This window comes from Capricornis sumatraensis, chromosome 9, assembly GCF_032405125.1.
Source record: "Capricornis sumatraensis isolate serow.1 chromosome 9, serow.2, whole genome shotgun sequence".
In the NCBI taxonomy this organism is placed as follows: domain Eukaryota; kingdom Metazoa; phylum Chordata; class Mammalia; order Artiodactyla; family Bovidae; genus Capricornis; species Capricornis sumatraensis.
Window position 1 is genome coordinate 82818829 of NC_091077.1, and position 19800 is coordinate 82838628.

Genomic DNA, 19800 nt, shown 5'->3' on the forward strand with positions numbered 1-19800 from the left:
TTCCTTGAAAAAAACAAGAATTGCATCACAATTTTTAAACCTGGTTACAATTGATAATGGTGTTAGGACATGCATATTTAACTTCTAGACCCAGATTTTACCCACCTCAATTAAGAGTACAAAGTACACATGCAAAATATAAAATCATTTGACTTATTTTTTAATATAAAAATAATAAAACTAAAAATATATTCTCTATCGATATTTTAGAAAAGACTTAAACACCAGTGAAAAATTCTGTTAAAAGACAGAGAACAGTAATTTACACAAAGCTGAGTTGAAACTCAGCTGTTATCTGTGATTACTTCACTCTGCTATTCTCTTTTCTAAAATAGAATTTATTCTGAATATCCTTTCTATGTGAGCAGCTTTCCTGACTATGTATGTTACTTTAGCACTTATGCCATTAAGCTTGTGAAAACAGCTGTTTTCCCTGCTGTTTCCCTGTTGTTCCCTAGTGTAAGAAGTCCTTAATGAACTGTCTGTCTTTATCCAAATGTCATGTTTGCCTTCTTAGATATCCAAATGCCCCTGGAGTCATACTTTTCAGTTTATGACCCAAACATTCTTTTATTTCCAGTGTTATTTTTTCCCATACTAGGGTATATTACAGCAGCATTATTGACATTTTGTACTAGACAGTCCTTAGTTGTGGGGGGCTGTTCTGTGCCTTGCAGAATGTTTAGCATCATCTCTGCCCTCTATGGCCTCCCGGGTGGCTCAGTGGTAAAGAATCCACCCGCCAGTGCAGGAGATGCAAGGAACATGGGTTCGCTCCCTGGGTCAGGTATATCCCCTGGAGGAGGGAGTGGCAACCCACTCCAGTTATTCTTGCCTGGAAAATCCCACGGACAGAGGAGCCTGGTGGGCTATAGCTCATGGGATCACAAAGAGTCTGATACAACTAAGCAACTGAACACGCAACACTTCCCTCTATGCACTGAATGCCAGAGGCATTCTCACCAGCTCTACATCCTCCTCTGCTTTGTGACAGCCGTCCACATCTCTAGCCATTGCCAACTATCCCTGGGGAAGCGGGAAGAGGAAGAAAACTGCCCCCGGCTGAAAACCACAGGCCTATATCTAAAAAGGATTCACAGAAGCAGCATCATGGTATACATTTCCCAATGGGGAAAGATTTACAAAACATTAGGTCTACCTCATTAAAGAAGGAAGAAACCAAAACAAAACAATTCATATATTTTATCTCCCTACTGTCTGATTTTTATTTATGTAAACTTAATTCTTTGTTAATCTTTACCCTGGGGAATTTTATGAATTTTATAAATGTCTATATAGACTCATTTCTCTTTACAGATAATTTATACATCTTTACAGACCTAGGTAGTTTTAATTAATTACAAAGAAGAATTATATTATTTACAAAAGACATATTAAACAAAACAAACCTCAGTACATGCCATTCATGCATCTTTGGAGTGTTATGCAGGTTTTTTCCAGTCCCATCCATTTATCTCCAAATCCAGCCACAGATAATAACTTAATTCCCTTACTTTTCTCTTTAAAATGATCACTTATGCTTGTATCTGTAAGCAAATTGTTTAGTTCTGCACATTTTTGAACTTTAAGTTTGTGTTTTGTGCCTTGCTCTTTTTGTTCAGCATTGTATTTGTCAGATTAATCCACGTCATCCATGCATGTAGCTGTATTTCTTCATTGTTGCTGCTGTGTAGTATTGCATTGTGTGACTATATAACATTTTATTTATCAGTTCTACAAGTGGACATTTGGGTTATATTCAGTGTTTTTGCAGTTATAAACAATGTCACTATGCATATTCTTGAACTTGTTTATGGTAGATCTCTGCAAGTTTCCATAGGGTGTTTCTCCAGGAGTGAACTGCTGAGTCATAGGATATATATACCATCAAATTTGCTAGAAAATGCCAAATTATTTTCCAAAGTGGTTGTACCAATTTGCACTCCCACCAGCAATGTGTGAGGGGTCCTGTTACTCCACATCTTCTCCAACATTTGATCTTATCGGACTTTGAAATTTTTGCCAGTCTGGTGGGTATAAAATGTTATCTCTTCTGATTTAACTTGCATTGTCTTGGATGATTCTTTTTAGAAGTCTTTTCATATATGTATAGCTCTTTTGTAAGCTATCTGCTCATTTCTATTGCTTATTTTGAAAGATTGTTTGCTTCTCTTATATATATTGATTTGCAGGAGTTTTTTTGGTTTGTTTGTTTTTGTTTTTAATGTCCTAGTTTCTAATCCCTTGATAATTGTATGTTGCAAATATCTACTCCTAGTTTGTAGCTTGTCTTTACCCTATGGCATTTTTTAATGAATAGAGCTGTTTATTTTGTTGAGTTTTCTTTGATGGTTTAAGCCTTTTTGTGTCTTAAGAAATTCTTACCTACCCTAACATTGGAAAGATATCCTATGTTGTTTGCTAAATGCTTTGTAGTTTTATCTTTTACATTTATATATGTGCACCATCTAGAATTGATCTCCCATGGACTCTCTGAGGTAGGGAAGCAAATACTTTCTTTTTCCTTATGAATACCCAATTGTCCAAATGAAAAAAACCACCTTTTTGCTACTGCTCTGCCATGTTGCTCTGTCAAATATCCAGCATATATATGTGGATCTATTTCTAGTCTATTTGCCTTTTCTTGCCAATACCACACTCCTTGAATTATTTTAACTTCAAAATAAGTCTTCATTTATAGTTTTGGAAGAAATCTATACATTGCTTTCCTCTCAAATTTAAAGATAACTTTTAATTTGCCAGAATCAAGTATGAGTTATCTAATTTATATCACTGCTATCTCATTCTGTCTGGTACTTACTGGTGTCTGGGCCCAAGTATAGACTTTCCATATTACAATAAAAGAAGTATAGATATGCAGATGGGGGTTATCATTGAACTATATATAGTGTAGACTATTAATTGAACATAACATATTATAGAATTCTCAGGTTACCTTCTAGGAATTTGTGAAAATGAAATATGTGCACAAATACTTCTAATTTCTTAGTTTTAGATAGTAGGATTTTATAAACTATTTTTAGGTTATGTCTATCTGAGACACAATTTCTTATGTGAATGAAAAAATATGCCTGGATTGTGTTTTATTAAAGACAATTTTGTTTGCTATGGGGTCAACACTTTCTAACTTGTGTTGTTAGGCAGAAGTAAATTAAAGAGGTAAATATTTAAGTTAAACCTACGTTTGTCACTGCAAAAGAATATGGTTGTAAACAGCCTTCTGGATATGTAAGTAAATTTAACATTCACAACCTTTTAATGGGCTTCCCAGGTAGCACTAGTGGTAAAGAACCCACCTGCCAATGCAGGAGACGTAAAAGACACACGGTCTCGATCCCTGAGTCAGGAACATCCCCTGGAGGAGGGCATGACAATCCACGCTAGTATTCTTGCCTGGTTATTTTAGGATGTTGACATCTAAACATCTTGGTACCAAGGTTTCTGGTAACCATTCTCCCATTGACGATTTGCATTATTTCATAAGAGACTATGACATACCCTTGTAGGCCTTATGATGGTATTCTTAAAGTAAACTATGGGTAGGAAATGTCATTTAGGGAAATTATATTGAAGTTAAGTTATATTTTTATTAGAGCTATATAGCAAAACACAATCACCTAGAGTTAAATTAGTATATTTTTAAAGCAAGTACACTAATATGAGTAAAATTACAAATTAATACAAATGCAGTTGAATCAATTTTCCCACCTTCTTGAATTTCAAAATTACAAGTTTTTTTTTTTTTTTTTTACTGTTATTTCCTTTTTACTATTTCTACCATCACTAAGTTTGTTGCTATTCAGAATTTTTATTGTAGGTTAAAAATGATGGTTATATATTCTAAGATTTACCTTTACTTACCTTTCTTAAGAGTTGAAATTTATATATATAAGGTAATTACAAAACTGAGGCATGAATACTATGTCCTGACTTGCTCTGTCTCCATAGAGAAGACAGAAAGAGCAAATAAACATAATTGAACCTGGATATATTTTATTTACTGAAAAGTCCATATGTTAGAGCTATATTGTTATTATACATTGTAAATTTTTTCAGATAAGTAGAAATAGTAATTAATTGTTACAAATCTATTATTATTTGAAGTGAAAAGTGAAAGTGAAAGTCACTCAGTCGCGTCCTACTCTTTGCGACCCTATGGACTATACAGTCCATGGAATTCTCCAGGCCAGAATACTGGAGTAGGTAGCCTTTCCCTTCTCCAGGGGGTTTTCCCAACCCAGGGATCGAACCCAGGTCTCCCACATTGTGGTCATGTTCTTTACCAGCTAAGCTGCCAGGGTAGCCTGTTTGAAGTGAAGGTGAGTGGTAAATAAAACCACTGGGATAGAGACAAAACCAACAGGCCACAAGTGACATGAGACAGATGCCTTTTAATTTGGAATTTTTTCAGAAAAGTAGCTCTTCCAAACAGACAGATGAATGTATAACCATATGCCCTATGGTTCCTTTAAAAAACACACACACACACAATTCAAGATGACAGAATCTGAGATTCAAACCAGGCCCAAAGCCTCAGTGTTTCATTTTGTCTTGAAATTTTTCAATTTCTTAATCTAAATGATTACTGAAGGTATTTGATTGGGTAAAATAAAGAAGGAAAGAAAAAAGAGAAGAGTGTCTCATACTAATAGAAATATTTAGATTATTTGGAAATAACCCAATTTACTTTTCTTTAGTTGCTTGCGGCCAGCCCCCTGTTGTAGAAAATGCCAAGACCTTTGGAAAGATGAAACCTCGTTATGAAATCAACTCCTTGATTAGATATCACTGCAAAGATGGTTTCATTCAACGCCACCTTCCAACTATCCGTTGCCTAGGAAATGGAAGATGGGCTATGCCTAAAATTACCTGCCTGAACCGTAAGTGGTCCTTTAGAAAGAATGGACAACCATGCTATAACAAGTACTAGACACCCTCATTTTACGGCTACGGTATTGGTAGTTTAGGGTATGGAGCAAGTAATATTGTTGTGTTTTCTTTTCTTTCTTTCTTTCCTTCCATGTAGCATCTGCATACCAAAGGACTTATTCTCAGAAATATTTTAAAAATTCCTCATCAGCAAAGGACAATTCAATAAATACATCAAAACATGATCACCGTTGGAGCCGAAGGTGGCAAGAATCAAGGCGCTGATCCCTAAAATGGCAAACACATGTTTTCATCATTTCAGCCAAAGTCCTAACTTCCTGTGCCTTTCCTATCACCTCGAGAAGTATTATCAGTTGGTTTGGATTTTTGGAACACCATCCAGCCCAGTCATTTTGGGTTGCTGTGCTCCCAAAACATTTTAAATGAAAGTATTGGCATTCAAAAAGAAAGCAAACAAAAGAAAGGAAAATGAGAGCAGAGTGGAACCATTTCCAGCCTAATTTCTTTAGTTTTCTATCCGCCTCCAGTGCAGACCATTTTATAATGTATACCAGCCTACTGTACTATTTAAAAAGCTCCATTTCAGCACCAATGGCAATGTAAATAAGATGATTTAATGTTGATTTTAATCCTGTATATAAAATAAAAAGTCACACTGAGTTCAAGCATATTTAATGATGATTACGGAGCCTTAGAGGTCTTTAATCATTGGTTCGGCTGCTTTTTGTAGTTTGTTTAGGCTGGAAATGGTTTTCCCTGCCCTTTGTCAGCAAGGCTAAAGACAGTTTTTGCTGGACAATTAACAAACACAAAATTTTGTAGGTCACTGTCCCATCTCCAGCACAGGTACAGTTGGCTTCCATGTGATGCTGAAGCCTGGCTAATGGGATCCCAATGAAACTAGAGACTGCAACATGGAACTCTTTATTTTATTTTTTATTTTTTTTGCTGCGTTCCTTTTTTTTCACTTACAAGAAAGGCCTGAATGGAGGACTTTTTTATGACCAGGAGCATTTTCTAGGGGTCAAAGTGCTAATTATTAACTCAACTGGGTCTCCTTTTTAATGGCTTTCATAACACTAACTTGCAAGATTACAGATCAACACATTTCAAATGGATATAGACCTAGGGTTCTGGAGGGAGGGGGTTTGTTAAAACAACACACATTCAAAGAAAGAAATTTTGTATATATAACCATTTTAATCTTTTATAAAGTTTTGAATGTTCATGTATGAATGCTGCAGCTGTGAAGCATACATAAATAAATGAAGTAAGCCATACTGATTTAATTTATTGGATGTTATTTTCCCTCAAACCTGAACATTGACGTAGTTGGTAGTTATTTTTCGGTTTTAGCCTTTATACTCCCCTCACAGTTTGGAATCGTATAATCTAGGTACTCTGTCCCTGATTAAATAATGTGATGGATAGAATGCATTAAGTGTTTTATTATAAAGAAGAGTGGAAAAATGTATAGCTTTCAGCAAATGGTGTTTGCCCATTCTAAGCAAGGAGCACATATATAGAGATAGTATGGGCATTGCTTCTTATTAGGTGGAGTGTATGTGTTGGAATTTCTCCCTATCTCTTCCCACTCCATTTTCTCCCCTTAATTTGAATAAAATGACTGCTAAAGATGACTTTGAATTATTATCTGCTTAATTTAATGTTTAAAGAAACCCTGTGATGGAAAGAAAGCATTTAGGTGTCTTTTCCTAATTTTAGTTTAGAATGATCTTGAGAGCTCAAGATAATAAATAAAATGCAAATAGAAACAGAGCAGACCCAACAGGGATTCTTTTTCTCAAATCCTCTTTTGACTAGAAGGAGCCACAGTAGCCACAATCATACACACTGTCTTTAGGCAAGTTTCCTTGGTTGCTGTGTTAAATGTGATTAACCTTTGGGTGTTCTAGAGCACAGAAAAACTCTGTGTCTACCTATGAGGTTTTTATTTTTCCTCTTTCATTACAATGCACATAATACATTCCTGTATTTATATTATAACATGTATAGTGTAAAATGTGAATGATTGTTTTTTTTTTTGTGAATGAAAATCTAAAATCTTTGTAACTTTTTTATACCTGCTTTTGTTTCACCAAAGAAACCTAAAATCCTTCTTTTACTATACTGTGACTGGTCTGGTTATTTACCTTTTTTTATATTTACACTTATTTATTTACATATTTATAACTTTAAATCCTAATGTGCACCAACATTTTTACATTCTAGATCTATCATGGAATACAAGCTGCTGGCTTGGATGAAATGATTTTGTGGCTAGCAGAGAGATGATTATAAATGTCCCTGCAAAAATTGGAGATAGTAATTCTGATAATGTTTACAACTGCATTCTTAGGCATTGATCTCAAAGATGAAAGAAACATGCAATAGGAAAAGTGATAGGCCACACTTACACAATTCTTCCTATTAACCAGGCCAAGTGTTTCATGCGCATCATCTCCCAGCAAGCCCAAGAGAGAGGCTGTTACTGTCTGATTGATGAGGGAACAGCATAGAGAATTTAAGTCATTTGTCCCCAGTTGCATAGCTTGTTTGTAGAGGATGTATGTCATCTTTACAACCTGCATGATACTCTCTCAATATAAAATAATATATTCTCAGTTGGTAAACATTCAGGAGGTTAATTTACTGGCTAGAAGATCGTATCTAACAAAACAATCAGAAGATGTCGCAAACACCAAGTTCCTATCCATCCAGATATTCATTCATCCCTGTATTTTTATTCATTCACTATTACTAAATACTTACTATGTATTAGGCACTGGACTAGGCCCTGGAGATTCTATAGTGAGCAAGCTACACAGGTTTCTGCCAATGTAAGTTTTTTTATACTGAATGCATCTCATGTGAGTTACAGTCAATTCTATTCAATATATTTATTGATGCTGTGAAAGAACAAATCCATTGTATATTCTGCAGGTGTATAGAAGATATCAAAGGAGAAAGGTGAGTGGAAAATTATTCTGAGGTTTCTTTCTTGGAATGTCAAAAATACATGGGAAGGCATGATTAGACGCAGAAGAGATACTTTGCCTTGTTGAGCTTGTCCTTTTAATGTGCTGTCATATCTATACAGACCTTTAAAGAGAAATTACCCCAGGGAGTGTGTAAGTATGTGGCACAGTGGTCCACCTCTCCGTGTCAATGCAGGGGACTCAAGAGACGTGGATTTGATTCCTGGGTTGGGAAGATCCCTTGGAGGAGGAAATGGCAACCCACTCCAGTATTCTTGCCTGGAGAATTTCATGGACAGAGGAGCCTGGCAGGCTATAGTCCATGGGGTCACAAGAGTCAGACACGACTGGGTGATGGAACACAAGCACACATACACCCTTATTAGATGTTTATAAATAAATTTTTATTGATCTAGGTACAAATAATAGAGGCTATGAGATGTTCCATTACCTATAATACTAGGACAAAGTGAGAAGTTTAAGGAGACTCAGCACTACTCAATATCAGCCAGAGGCAGTTTTCTATTCATTTCTAAAAGCTGGGTTGTATATCAGGGGAAGAATGTGCCCCTACCATAGGGAGCTATGTAAGAAGAGGCGGTCTTATGGGGTAGCTGAAATAGAAGAGAGATGAGAGATTGTATAGGGAGGAATGTTGTTCAGTTGCTAAGTCCTTTCTGCTCTGCAACCCCCTGGACTGTAGCCAGTCAGGCTCCTCTGTCCCTGGAGTTTTCCAGGCAAGAATACTGGAGTGGGTTGCCATTTCTTTCCCCAGAGGATCCTCCTGACTCAGGGATCAAACTTGTGTCTCCTGCATTGGCAGGTGGGTGCTTTACCACTGCACCACCAGGGAAGCCCCATAGGGAGAAATACATCATTTGGATGTGATAGCAACTTTGCTGATCTTAAGTGAATTTTCAGTTACAGAACAGAAAGTAAGAACTGGATTAGCCTTGAGCTAATTGTCCAGAAGGCATATATCATGCAAACCTAAGTTATTGAGTTTGGAAACGGACAGAAAAGAATAGAATAGGTTGCCAAAAAGTGCAGAGTTGCTTTCATGAATGGGCTATACATGAGTGTCTCCCAAGCAAAGAAATCTCCAAGAGGAAATATGTCTTAGATAAAAGCAAAAGATGTTACTAACAAGTGGTTAAAGCCTCGATGATAGCTTCAACATGTTTTATTGTGTTTCTTTTAATGTTTCCTAGTATTACAAATGTGGAGAAGGCAATGGCACCCCACTCCAGTACCCTTGCCTGGAAAATCCCATGGATGGAGGAGCCTGGTAGGCTGCAGTCCATGGGGTCGCTAAGAGTCTGGCATGACTGAGCGACTTCACTTTCGCTTTTCACTTTCATGCATTGGAGAAGGAAATGGCAACCCACTCCAGTGTTCTTGCCTGGAGAATCCCAGAGACAGTGGGCCCCCAATTTATGGGGTTGCACAGAGTCGGACACGACTGAAGCAACTTAGCAGCAGCAGCAGCAGTATTACAGATGCAGTGAAAGCATTTCTGAAGAAAAAGGCCCTGCAGTGATGGTTTCATATAACTTGTACATCTTTTTTTTTTTAATTGTGCTGCAGTTCCCATTTGCTAAACACACCGAAATTTATCCAAATGATTCTTTTCTAAAACAAGTCTATACAGAAAGTTGATAAAGGTCTTTGAATGAGTCATTCAAGAATGTGTAATCTTTTCCCATTATTACTCATTTCTGTGTGTTTGGATCCCAGCTGGACTAGAAAGAGCAAATGCCAAACAAGAACAAGAATGGCTTTTGTTGAGATGTTTACAGAATAAGCAAAGCTTGGGTTTTAATTGGAATTTAATTCATGGTCCTGTCTGAATCCATCAAATGATCCCTGTTGAAGATTAAAAGTTGATTGCCTTAAGGCTGTAAGCTGTAAATGATTTTGGTAGTGTTTACTTTAAAATAAAACTTTAAACTGCGTTCCCATCACATCTGACATTGTCAACCAAAATGTTTTTCATCACAGAGTAAAACAATTATAAAGGACTTTGTTTTTGGCGTATTATAAATATTGCCATTCTAAAGTAAACATGTAACATCACTCTTAAATATATTCATCAGGACTCTAAATACAATACTAGTTTGATTCCCATTCTCATCCATCTGAAAAACAACTGAAGAAAAATAATCTTTTTAACAGTCAGATATTTTATGTTTTTCTTATTTTTGGACTTGGTTTTTTAATTTCACTTCCCCCATGTAATTGTATCTAAATATTATATATTTATACGCTTGAAAATCTTCTATTGATTAAGCTATCAACACATATACATCAAAATTTGTACTTTGAAGTGAAAAATTAATTTTAGGAACATAAACATAAAGGTGTAAAGTTAAAAATCTGGATTGAGTTATCATTGTAATTTACAGATATAAAATTGGTCAAGACAACACAATGTTCTTACAAAATTTGAAAAGTCATTACACAAATTGTAACATTTTATTAAAAATACAGCTCAATGAGATGATTAGGACTGTTTATCCCAATTCGCATTTCCATGAAACTAGAATGTGTCATGGTTTAGCATCAATTCTATTCCTATTTTATTCTTATAGATTTTAAAATGGAAAAAAACTTACTTAACTAAATGGAAATGCTTGTTTTATTCTGCAAAGCTACTCAATTTTTTTAAACTTCTTTTTAAATTATATGCCAAAAATCACATAGTGGTCTATCAAAAATTATTTTCAATTATTTGTCAGTTGATATCTCAATGAAATCCTTAAAATTTATTGGTGTCACTAGAGTCATTCATTTGGATTTGTCCTTTTGTTTGTTTATAATTTTTACATCCCAGATCAGTGCATCCTAAGACTCAGGACAGATGAAGAGTGTGTTTGATGTGATGGGATTTTTGTTTGTTTGTTTGTTTTTAATAAATGGTTTTGGTTTATTCTAAAGCTTTAGGTTTTCAAAGCTTGTTCTCTGAAACAACAACATTAACATCACCTAGAAATTTGTAAGAAATACAAATCCTCAGACCCTGCCCTAATGAAATAGAAATTTTAGGACTGAGAAGAGCAACCTGGGTTTTCACAAGCACTCAGGGTGATTCTGATGAATTCTAAAGTTTAGGAGAACTGGTTTTAAAAAGATGCAAAAGTAAAACCAATGGCCTCCACCACAGACACCTTCTTCAGTTCAGTTCAGTTCAGTCGTTCAGTCGTGTACGACTCTTTGCGACAACATGAACCCCAGCACATCAGGCCTCCCTGTCCATCACCAACTCCTGGAGTTTACCCAAAGCCCTTCTCCTCCTGCCCTCAATCTTTCCTAGCATCAGGGTCTTTTCAAATGAGTCAACTCTTCGCATCAGGTGGCCAAAGTATTGGAGTTTCAGCTTCAACATCAGTCCTACCAATGAACACCCAGGACTGATCTCCTTTAGGATGGACTGGTTGGATCTCCTTGCAGTCCAAGGGACTCTCAAGAGTCTTCTCCAATACCACAGTTCAAAAGCATCAATTCTTTGGCACTTAGCTTTCTTTATAGTCCAACTCTCACATCCATACATGACCACTGGAAAAACCATAGCCTTGACTAGACGGACCTTTGTTGGCAAAATAATGTCTCTGCCTTTTAATATGCTGTCTAGGTTTTCATAACTTTCCTTCCAAGGGGTAAGCGTCTTTTAATTTCATGGTTGCAAGCACCCTCTGCAGTGATTTTGGAGCCCAAAATAAAAGTCTGACACTGTTTCCACTGTTTCCCATTCTGTTTTCCATGAAGTGATGGAACCAGATGCCATGATCTTCGTTTTCTGAATGTTGAGCTTTAAGCCAACTTTTTCACTCTCCTCTTTCACTTTCATCAAGAGGCTTTTTAGTTCCTCTTGACTTTCTGCCATAAGGGTGGTGTCATCTGCATATCTGAGGTTATTGATATTTCTCCTGGCAATCTTGATTCCAGCCTGTGCTTCTTCCAGTCCAGCATTTCTCATGATGTACTCTGCATATCAGTTAAATAAGCGGGGTGACAATATACAGCCTTAACGTACTCCTTTTCCTATTTGGAACCAGTCTGTTGTTCCATGTCCAGTTCTAACTATTTCTTCCTGACCTGCATACAGATTTCTCAAGAGGCAGGTCAGGTGGTCTGGTATTCCCATCTCTTTCAGAATTTTCCACAGTTTATTGTGATCCACACAGTCAAGGCACCTTCTTTGGCAGATGAATGTTATAGGAAAGAGGCCAGGTAAAAGTTGAAGTTTTGGGAACTTCTCTGGTAGTCCAGTAGTTAAGAATTTGCTTTCCTGTGCAGGAGATGTGGTTTTGATCCCTGGTGGGGGAATTAGGATCCCACATGCTAAGCCTGAGTGCCACTACCAGCGAGCTCATGCATGCATGTGTTCATGTTAAATTGTGTCTGACTCTTTGCAACTCCTATGGACTAGAGCCCATCAGGCTCCTCTGTCCATGAGATTCTCCAGGCAAGAATACTGGAGTGGGTTGCTGTTTCCTTCTCCCAGGCATCCTCCCCACCCAGGGATCGAACCCACATCTCTTGTGTCTCCTGCATTGGCAGGCAGATTCTTTACCTGGGAAGCCCAATGTACTGCAACAAAAGACCTTGTGTGCTGCAACTAAGACCTGATGCAGCCCCAAATAAATATATATTTTTAAGTTGAAGTTCTGGAAATTGTTTCCTTTTGTGTGCCCATGTATCTTCCACCCCCCCACCCCGGAGAGTCTTGGGATACTGCCAGGATAAACAAGCCTGACTTGGAGAACACTGCTTTCAGATACACTGTACTTAAAGCACTTTTAGATTTTCATTATATTACCTATCTGTACTTACGAGCATGTTTGTTGATTTCTTTCCAAATTTGAATGGGCCTCTGGTTATACCAAAAAAAAAAAAAGTAAAAATAGCTTTCTCTACAGAGAAAATTGAATAAAGAGGTATGGTTAAAAAAGAATTGTTTCTTAAAGACAGACCTGAAACAAAGCCTTAAATGAAAGAACTAAGACAAATTTTAAAACTGAGAAATAGAAGTAAACAAGAAGTAACTTCCAAGCAATAGCTAGCCAGGAAAAGCGACTTCAGATTCAGTGGGGAGCCCTAAAAGAGGTATAGATGAGAGAATCCTTCACAGTGAATTGATCTATAAATAAGTCCAGTTCTTAAATCAGATGACCCTCTCCAATGCCCATTAGCCAGATCAAGTCATCATTCATTCAGTAATGTACATTGAGACTGACCATGTGCCAAGCACGATGCTAGATATTGAGGATACCATTAAAAACAAGCTAGGCCAAATCCCTGTTCTCACTAAGATTTACTGTTTGGTGGGAAAGATTATCAATGGAACTAAAGCAGGAAGAGCTCTGAAGTTTAGAATGTTGCTAAAGCCTCCATTCTTGAACATCTGTGTGCTCTGTTCTCCATTTTCACCTGATTCCAGATATAACCATGTACTTTAACTCATTCCTACATTATAACTTCCATATCTCTTTCTTGTGTGGGAAAGGTATATATTCAGCTGGTTGGATTTCAGCAGTACATTAAGTTCTATATGTCCCAAATTGAACTATTATCAACCCCACTAATTATGTACACTTATTTTTTAAAACTAGGAGTCTAAGAGTCCTAACTCTCAACTCCTAATTTCTGTCCACGTTCAATCAAGCACCAAATTCTATTAATTCTACCTCCAAAAGTTTCCTGTATCATCATCATCTCTCTATCCCGACTGTCTACAATATTTTATATAGTATTACTGTCTCTAGATACATCATTTTCAAAATGATCTTTTAAACTACTATGGAGTATTTTTTTCAAGTGTGCAAATCAAAGCTTGGCATTCTACAACTCAAAATTCTCAGAAGTTATTGTTTACAAAGTAAAATTCATTTTACATGCATAGAAAAACGTTTTGGGCAGGAACAGCTGTTCTAGGTATTATGTGCTTAATAGAGGAATTGATTTAGAAGTCTTAAGCAAATCAACATAATGAATTTTAATTAATTTGTTTTAGTCAATTAAAGTTTTAGGTTTTTTCTTCTAAATAAATCAGTTTGGTTTCCGGTTCAGTCTCTGATGAATCGTCATGTTCCCCTCGTAGCAACTGGGTACAGGGTGAAAATGGAAGACCGAAAATGTTCTCTGATTTAATAGGACATAGGCTTGCCCTCCAGGTACATTCTCCACCCTTGCCCTCCTACGAGAGACGCAGTCCCATTTCCACATAGCCCTCTCTGCCTCTGAGTCCCTACTGCTCTCTCAACTTGACCCTTCAGGACTGAGGCAGGAAAAGCTCACTATTCTGGCCCAGGGGTATTGCAGTATTGTGATTTCCTTAAGCCGCCCACCAGTATATTCAATAGTCCTCTGGTTAAACTCTCAACTTACCCTGTTTGATTGTGTCATCTGTTTCCTGCTGGATTCCTATGTGTTTTTAGATGCAGTTCAGGGAAATTTTGGGACTTTCCCAGTGGCCCTGCAGTAAAGAGCTGCCTGTGGTGCAGGAGCTGAAGAAGACACAGGTTTGATCTCTGGGTCGGGAAGGCCCCCAGGAGGAAGGCATGGCAAACCACTCCAATATTCTTGCCTGGAGAATCCCATGGACAGAAGAGCCTGGTGGGCTATAGTCCATAGGGTCACAAAGAGTCAGACATGACTGAAGCGACTTAGCATGCACACAGGCACCCAGTCCCTGTCAATCACTGGATGGGCACGCCACATTACAGTCTGCAAGAGATCCAATGTACAGTCTACATTGGATCTCTTGGTTTCTTCCACAGCACCTTATTGTGAGCTTTTGTGAGGCTGTATCTTTACTTCTTCTTTATAGCCACTAGACACTAAATGTGATTGTTGCAACTGCCAGCCATTTTTGTGCTTCAGTTATGAATAAACATAGCCACACTTCACACTGCTTGGTCCTAAGGCTGTGTTCTCTGGCTTCAATTTCCAAAATTAAAAGTGATACTCCTCAGCTTGGAGTCACAATCAAGTTCAGTATTCAATGCTTGTCTTAAAATAAAGAGCAAAGAAAAGAGTAGATGTCAAGTTATACATGTACATAACTTTCTCTGAGACTAAACATCAATATTGTTGAAGATTTATGACCACATGGGGAACTGGGAAGAGAAAGGAGCAGAGACTGCTATTTTGAGGCTGCCAACCCATTTTGTTTCTCTGGATAGAGGTCTGCTTCTGTTTTTCAGAGAGGAGGTTGTTTTTTTTTTCCTCCTTTTGTTTTTGGAGGAGCCATTCCAGGCTGTAAGTTATACAAGTTTAAGACTGAGCTTCTACTTTGGAATGAATTGGTAAAAGGAGGAGCTGAGTTGCTCGGCATTAAAAAGTAGATATTATCTTATACAAAATGTTGTAATTTTAGAATAAATTTTTACTTTAAGAAATATTCTGCTTGCTCTCTCCAGGGTATTAATTCTAAGGAGTGGAAAATTATGGCAGAAGGGCCTTCCTATGTTGAGAAGGGAAGCTGGTTTTAGTAACCCGGTAGCAGAGGTGCTGAAATTAAGAGAAACAGGTCTCTACCTGTGGAGGGGCCTGTAAACTCTGGAAATAGTTGATAAACTACACAGTTTTAAGACTTGCTTAGCTGTGTTAGAATTCTTTACATTTCTTCACATCCTCAGCATAGTTTTGTTAAGTTAGGGCTTAACTGAGATTTTCAGAATTAAGGGATGGGCTGTGCCCTCCTAAGGGAAGAGTGGAGAGGCAGAGAGCAGCAGCAGCCTTTGAGAGCCAGGTACAGATGGCACAATGGGGTAGGGAGTCATGCGCCTGGTACCAGAAGACTGGCTGGGGTCTGAGTGACATGCCAGCTGGATTTATGGGACAGGGCAGTATGCCAGAAATGTTCAGAAGGAGTCTAATAAAATTTTTTAAATTTTTGTCCAGTAACAAGTGGTCTTGGGAATATTGTTTGAGCACTAAAGGGAAGTGCAATTTCTTAAAACTAAATGTGGGAATCTGTTTACATAGGCTTTCTTATAAGTAATATCATTGTGTAATACATGGCGATACTTAGACTTTACCATGTAGGTTTTACCATGTATAGACTTCATAGTATTAGTATAGACTTTACCAGTACGTTACAATGTACTATCTTCTACCTTAAGATGTGAGGTGAATCAACAGATTCTTTTATTTTGCACAGGAAATGTAGGGCAGAGTGAGTAATTTGGGAATTTAAAAATGAATACACAGGCAAGAAAAAAGATAACCCAGTAAAATGAATAGAAGAAAATTAGCTAAGTAATTCAGGAAGAAGGAGAGTAATACAATACTATGCTTTTTTGGTAAGGATTTAGGTAAGGAAGAAGACTTGCTGAGACTTTAGAGGCTGTACTAATCTTCATTTCAATTGCTCAGTCGGGTCTGACTCTGTGACCCCATGGACTGCTACTAATCTAGGTAGAGACAAAACATGTCATTAAAAGGCAAGCATTGAGATTTGGTGATGCTGTCATTATGATGGAGAATAAAAGAAAAATATTAATTATAACATTTCCTATGTAGTATTAGGGAAAACAGAAATACTATAACACATTCATGCTAAAAAGAGAAGACAGTTCACCTGGAAAACCAAGCAATATTTGAAGCTCACTAACAATGGGCAAATATCAATTGCTTGGGAGTTTCTGGTAGTATAAGAATGGGAAACATGTAAAATGATTTTTAATAAACTGAGGGCTTAAAAACACAAAAATAATGATCCTGTACATCCATGAAGAAAGAGGCTTGGGTTGGAGACTAGACCAGAGGATGAGAGATGCTGAAGTTACCAAGCATGAATGGCCCACTGTGCTGAAGTTGGAAAATACACATCCAAACAGAGAACTGTGTGGGCAATTACTGTTTGTTGAATCATTACCTGAATCATAATTCTCCTTTAGACACCATGAAAACTCTTTTAGATATTTGTTAAATTATGTCATTGCTCTTTTACTTTTTAAAATTTATTACCTTAGCAACCCCTGCTCATTGTAAATATGTTGGAAAATTCAAAAAGGCACAAATAGGAAAGTAAATGTTCAAAAGAATATTTGCTTGAGGTCACTATTTTTTACCCATACTACCCCAAAGAGTGCTCAATTACTATGTGTTGAAGGTACTATTTATTGGGTGCTGGTCACTCTCATAAGCGAATTGCCATCTGTTTTCTTTCATGAAAATGTAAGTTCCGTAAGTACAGGGACTCCTCTGTCTTGATCATCATCATGTTCCTAACACCTGCAACAGTACCTGGCATGCAGCAGGCACTCAATAAATATTTGCTAAATGAATGACTAAACCACCTCTCTTAATATTCATGATGATTTTACTGTCATTCCTGTTTACTGATAGAGATATAAAGGCTTGGAGACATTATGCTGACAGCCCCAGGTCTCTTAGTATAAAACCTCAGATGTGCCCCCTGAAAGCCTAATTCTGAAGCTCAGGAATATATTTGGATGTAGCTCCTCAGATAGAGGGGGAGCTTGTTGAAGCTAAGATAGGATGAAATTAATAACAGAATAATGAAACTAAGACTGAGATATCTTGTCTCCTTGCCCCAGGTACCATCAAGAGCCTCTTATGTTATATTCTTTGAGCAGTTTTATTAACCAGCAGCAGCAGATGCTGAGGACAGAATAAGAAAAATGTGAAGCCCTTTCTCTCTCTGTCTCTTACCACTCTTTGCTCCAGAAATATGCCATCTACTGTTGTCTGTCACCTAAGTTAGTGGACTGAGTGATTTAGCAGATGAGAAGTTGTTGGGATTTTTAGAAAATCATGTGAATGTTTAGAAAAATACAGCTGCAATTTATGTCTATCTTAGCCTGAGAGTCAGAGTGAATGAATGTCAGTGTTATTTCATGGTGGATGTCAGTCCTTTGTGACTCTCCCTGTTGCCTGTTTAACCAAAGTAATATTCTCCATTAGAACAGAACCAGAAGTTGCTTTCCAGCAATGTGTGAACAAATCTCCAAGCAAAGATCAAGAAATTATTGCATGAAATTTACAGATAGAGCTGTGTTACAGCTATGCTTTCATCACGTGTCCTGAGAATGTTTATGTATATGAATTTTTGAAGTGAATGTCAAGATTAAATAAAATACCTAATGTATTTCTTCAAAGAAAATGTAGCAGAAAAAAAAGTGTGCTCCAAATTTTCATAACCCTTGAGATGTATTTAGATTTAAGGTACAAATGTAAACACTTACATTTATTCATTTGTGCACTCACTTCAAATTTACTCAATAGATTTTTTTTTTTTTTGAGTAAGAACTACATTCCAGGAACTATTCTTTTTAATTTCTTAGATTCATTTCAGACTTTATTATATTGTTCTGACACTAGCATAAGGCTCTTATGGTTTTTAGTAGTTGCTCCTGACAAATGAAAGTTTTCAGCTGTCCAGAACATCCTACACCTATACAGACACACTGAAAATACACATGATTAGCCTCAGGATTAAAGACGTTTCAGAGTAAAACAAGCTGTATTGGCAACTAGAAATAGCCTGTGAGTTCAGTATGGAAATAAATGTTTGGGGAGAGGAAGGAAATTTTGTATCCAAGCAACAAGTAGTTTATAATAATTCTGTGATAAATAAGGACCTTCTTGAATTTTTTGTTGTTGTTTAGTCACCAAGTCGTGTTCAACTCTTTGGCAATCCCATGGACTGTAACCGCCAGGCCCCTCTGTCCATGGGATTTCCCAGGCAAGAATACTGGAATAGGTTGCCATTTCCTTTTCCAGGGGTTTGTATTGACTCAGAGATTGACTCTGCGTCTCCTGAGGCTCTTGCATTGGCAGGAAGATTCTTTACCACTTAAGCCAGCTGGGAAGCCCCAGATCCAGGGTAAGGGCTGATAATTCACATTTCTAATCAGTTCACAGGCAATGTAGCTCTGGAATGATCGTGTAGGGCAGTAGTTCTCAAACTTGGTCACACGTAGCAAAATTATATAGCATACTCAGGCTAGGCCCTCCACCCCTCTGCAGCCTCCCCGCCTGCCTAGACCCCCCTCTCACAGAATCTGATCTAAAGTCCCCTGGGTGATCCTAACATGTCCTCAGACTTGAGAACCATCAATAGAAACCTTCAAAGGTCACATAAATTTTACCCTAAATATGAGACCATATATTTGTTTTCTGTGCTTTCAGAAATAATTTGTGAATGGATATAAAGGTATTTTAAGGCAGACCACTGATGAAATCTTGACAACTGAACTACGTGCCTTTATCTCGAAAGGTGAATGAATAAGCCCTCTAAGGCAGGCATTGTCTTCATTATCTCCTTTATTACAAATAAGGGAGACTCAGAAAGGTTAACCAGAAAACTCTTTAATTCCTGTGGAGAAATGTATTTAAAAGGACACAAATTGGTTAATTTTGAAATCTGCTCACACCAAAATTGACTCAGTTTGGTTTGCTCCTGCTTTCTATTAACTTCAATGTGTTCCATTATGGGTTATGTGGCAAAAGCTAATTACTGGAAGCCTGTAATTTGAAGTGACTGGTAATTGAAACTTGGGTTCTGTAGGAATATCTGTGTAATGCATAATACATTATTAAACACAAATTATTTAAAATACAAGTGAAGCCAGTTGAAGTCAGCTTCTGCAGTTGGTGGTTCATAATGAAATTGAAACTGCAGATAATTAACATGGGTGCAAAAAAGCTCATTCCAATTTATCCTGCAAAAATTATTCTTTGTCATTTGATATTAATTATGACATGCTAATATGTGTAATTTATTTGACCCATCTATATTCACATCACATACTCAGAATGAAAAGCAGAATAAAGCTCTAAATCCAAGAAAGAAAGAATAATCTATCCCACACTTCTATTAATATTTAATCTTTTTTACTGGACTAATATTGTAAGGTTGCCAACACAAACCTCTGTGGAA

The 19800-nt window shown here is 37.1% G+C and overlaps 1 protein-coding gene across 1 annotated transcript in view; it reads left to right on the forward strand.

Moving 5' to 3' along the window:
• The window catches only part of VCAN (versican), a 120016-nt gene extending 113028 nt beyond the window's left edge, over positions 1-6988 (forward strand). The window contains exons 14-15 of the mRNA XM_068979267.1: positions 4719-4901; positions 5048-6988. Coding sequence (XP_068835368.1) covers positions 4719-4901; positions 5048-5175 — 311 coding nt within the window. The 3' untranslated portion in view covers positions 5176-6988. The remainder of the gene's footprint in view (positions 1-4718; positions 4902-5047) is intronic.
• Positions 6989-19800: the final 12812 nt, after the last annotated feature.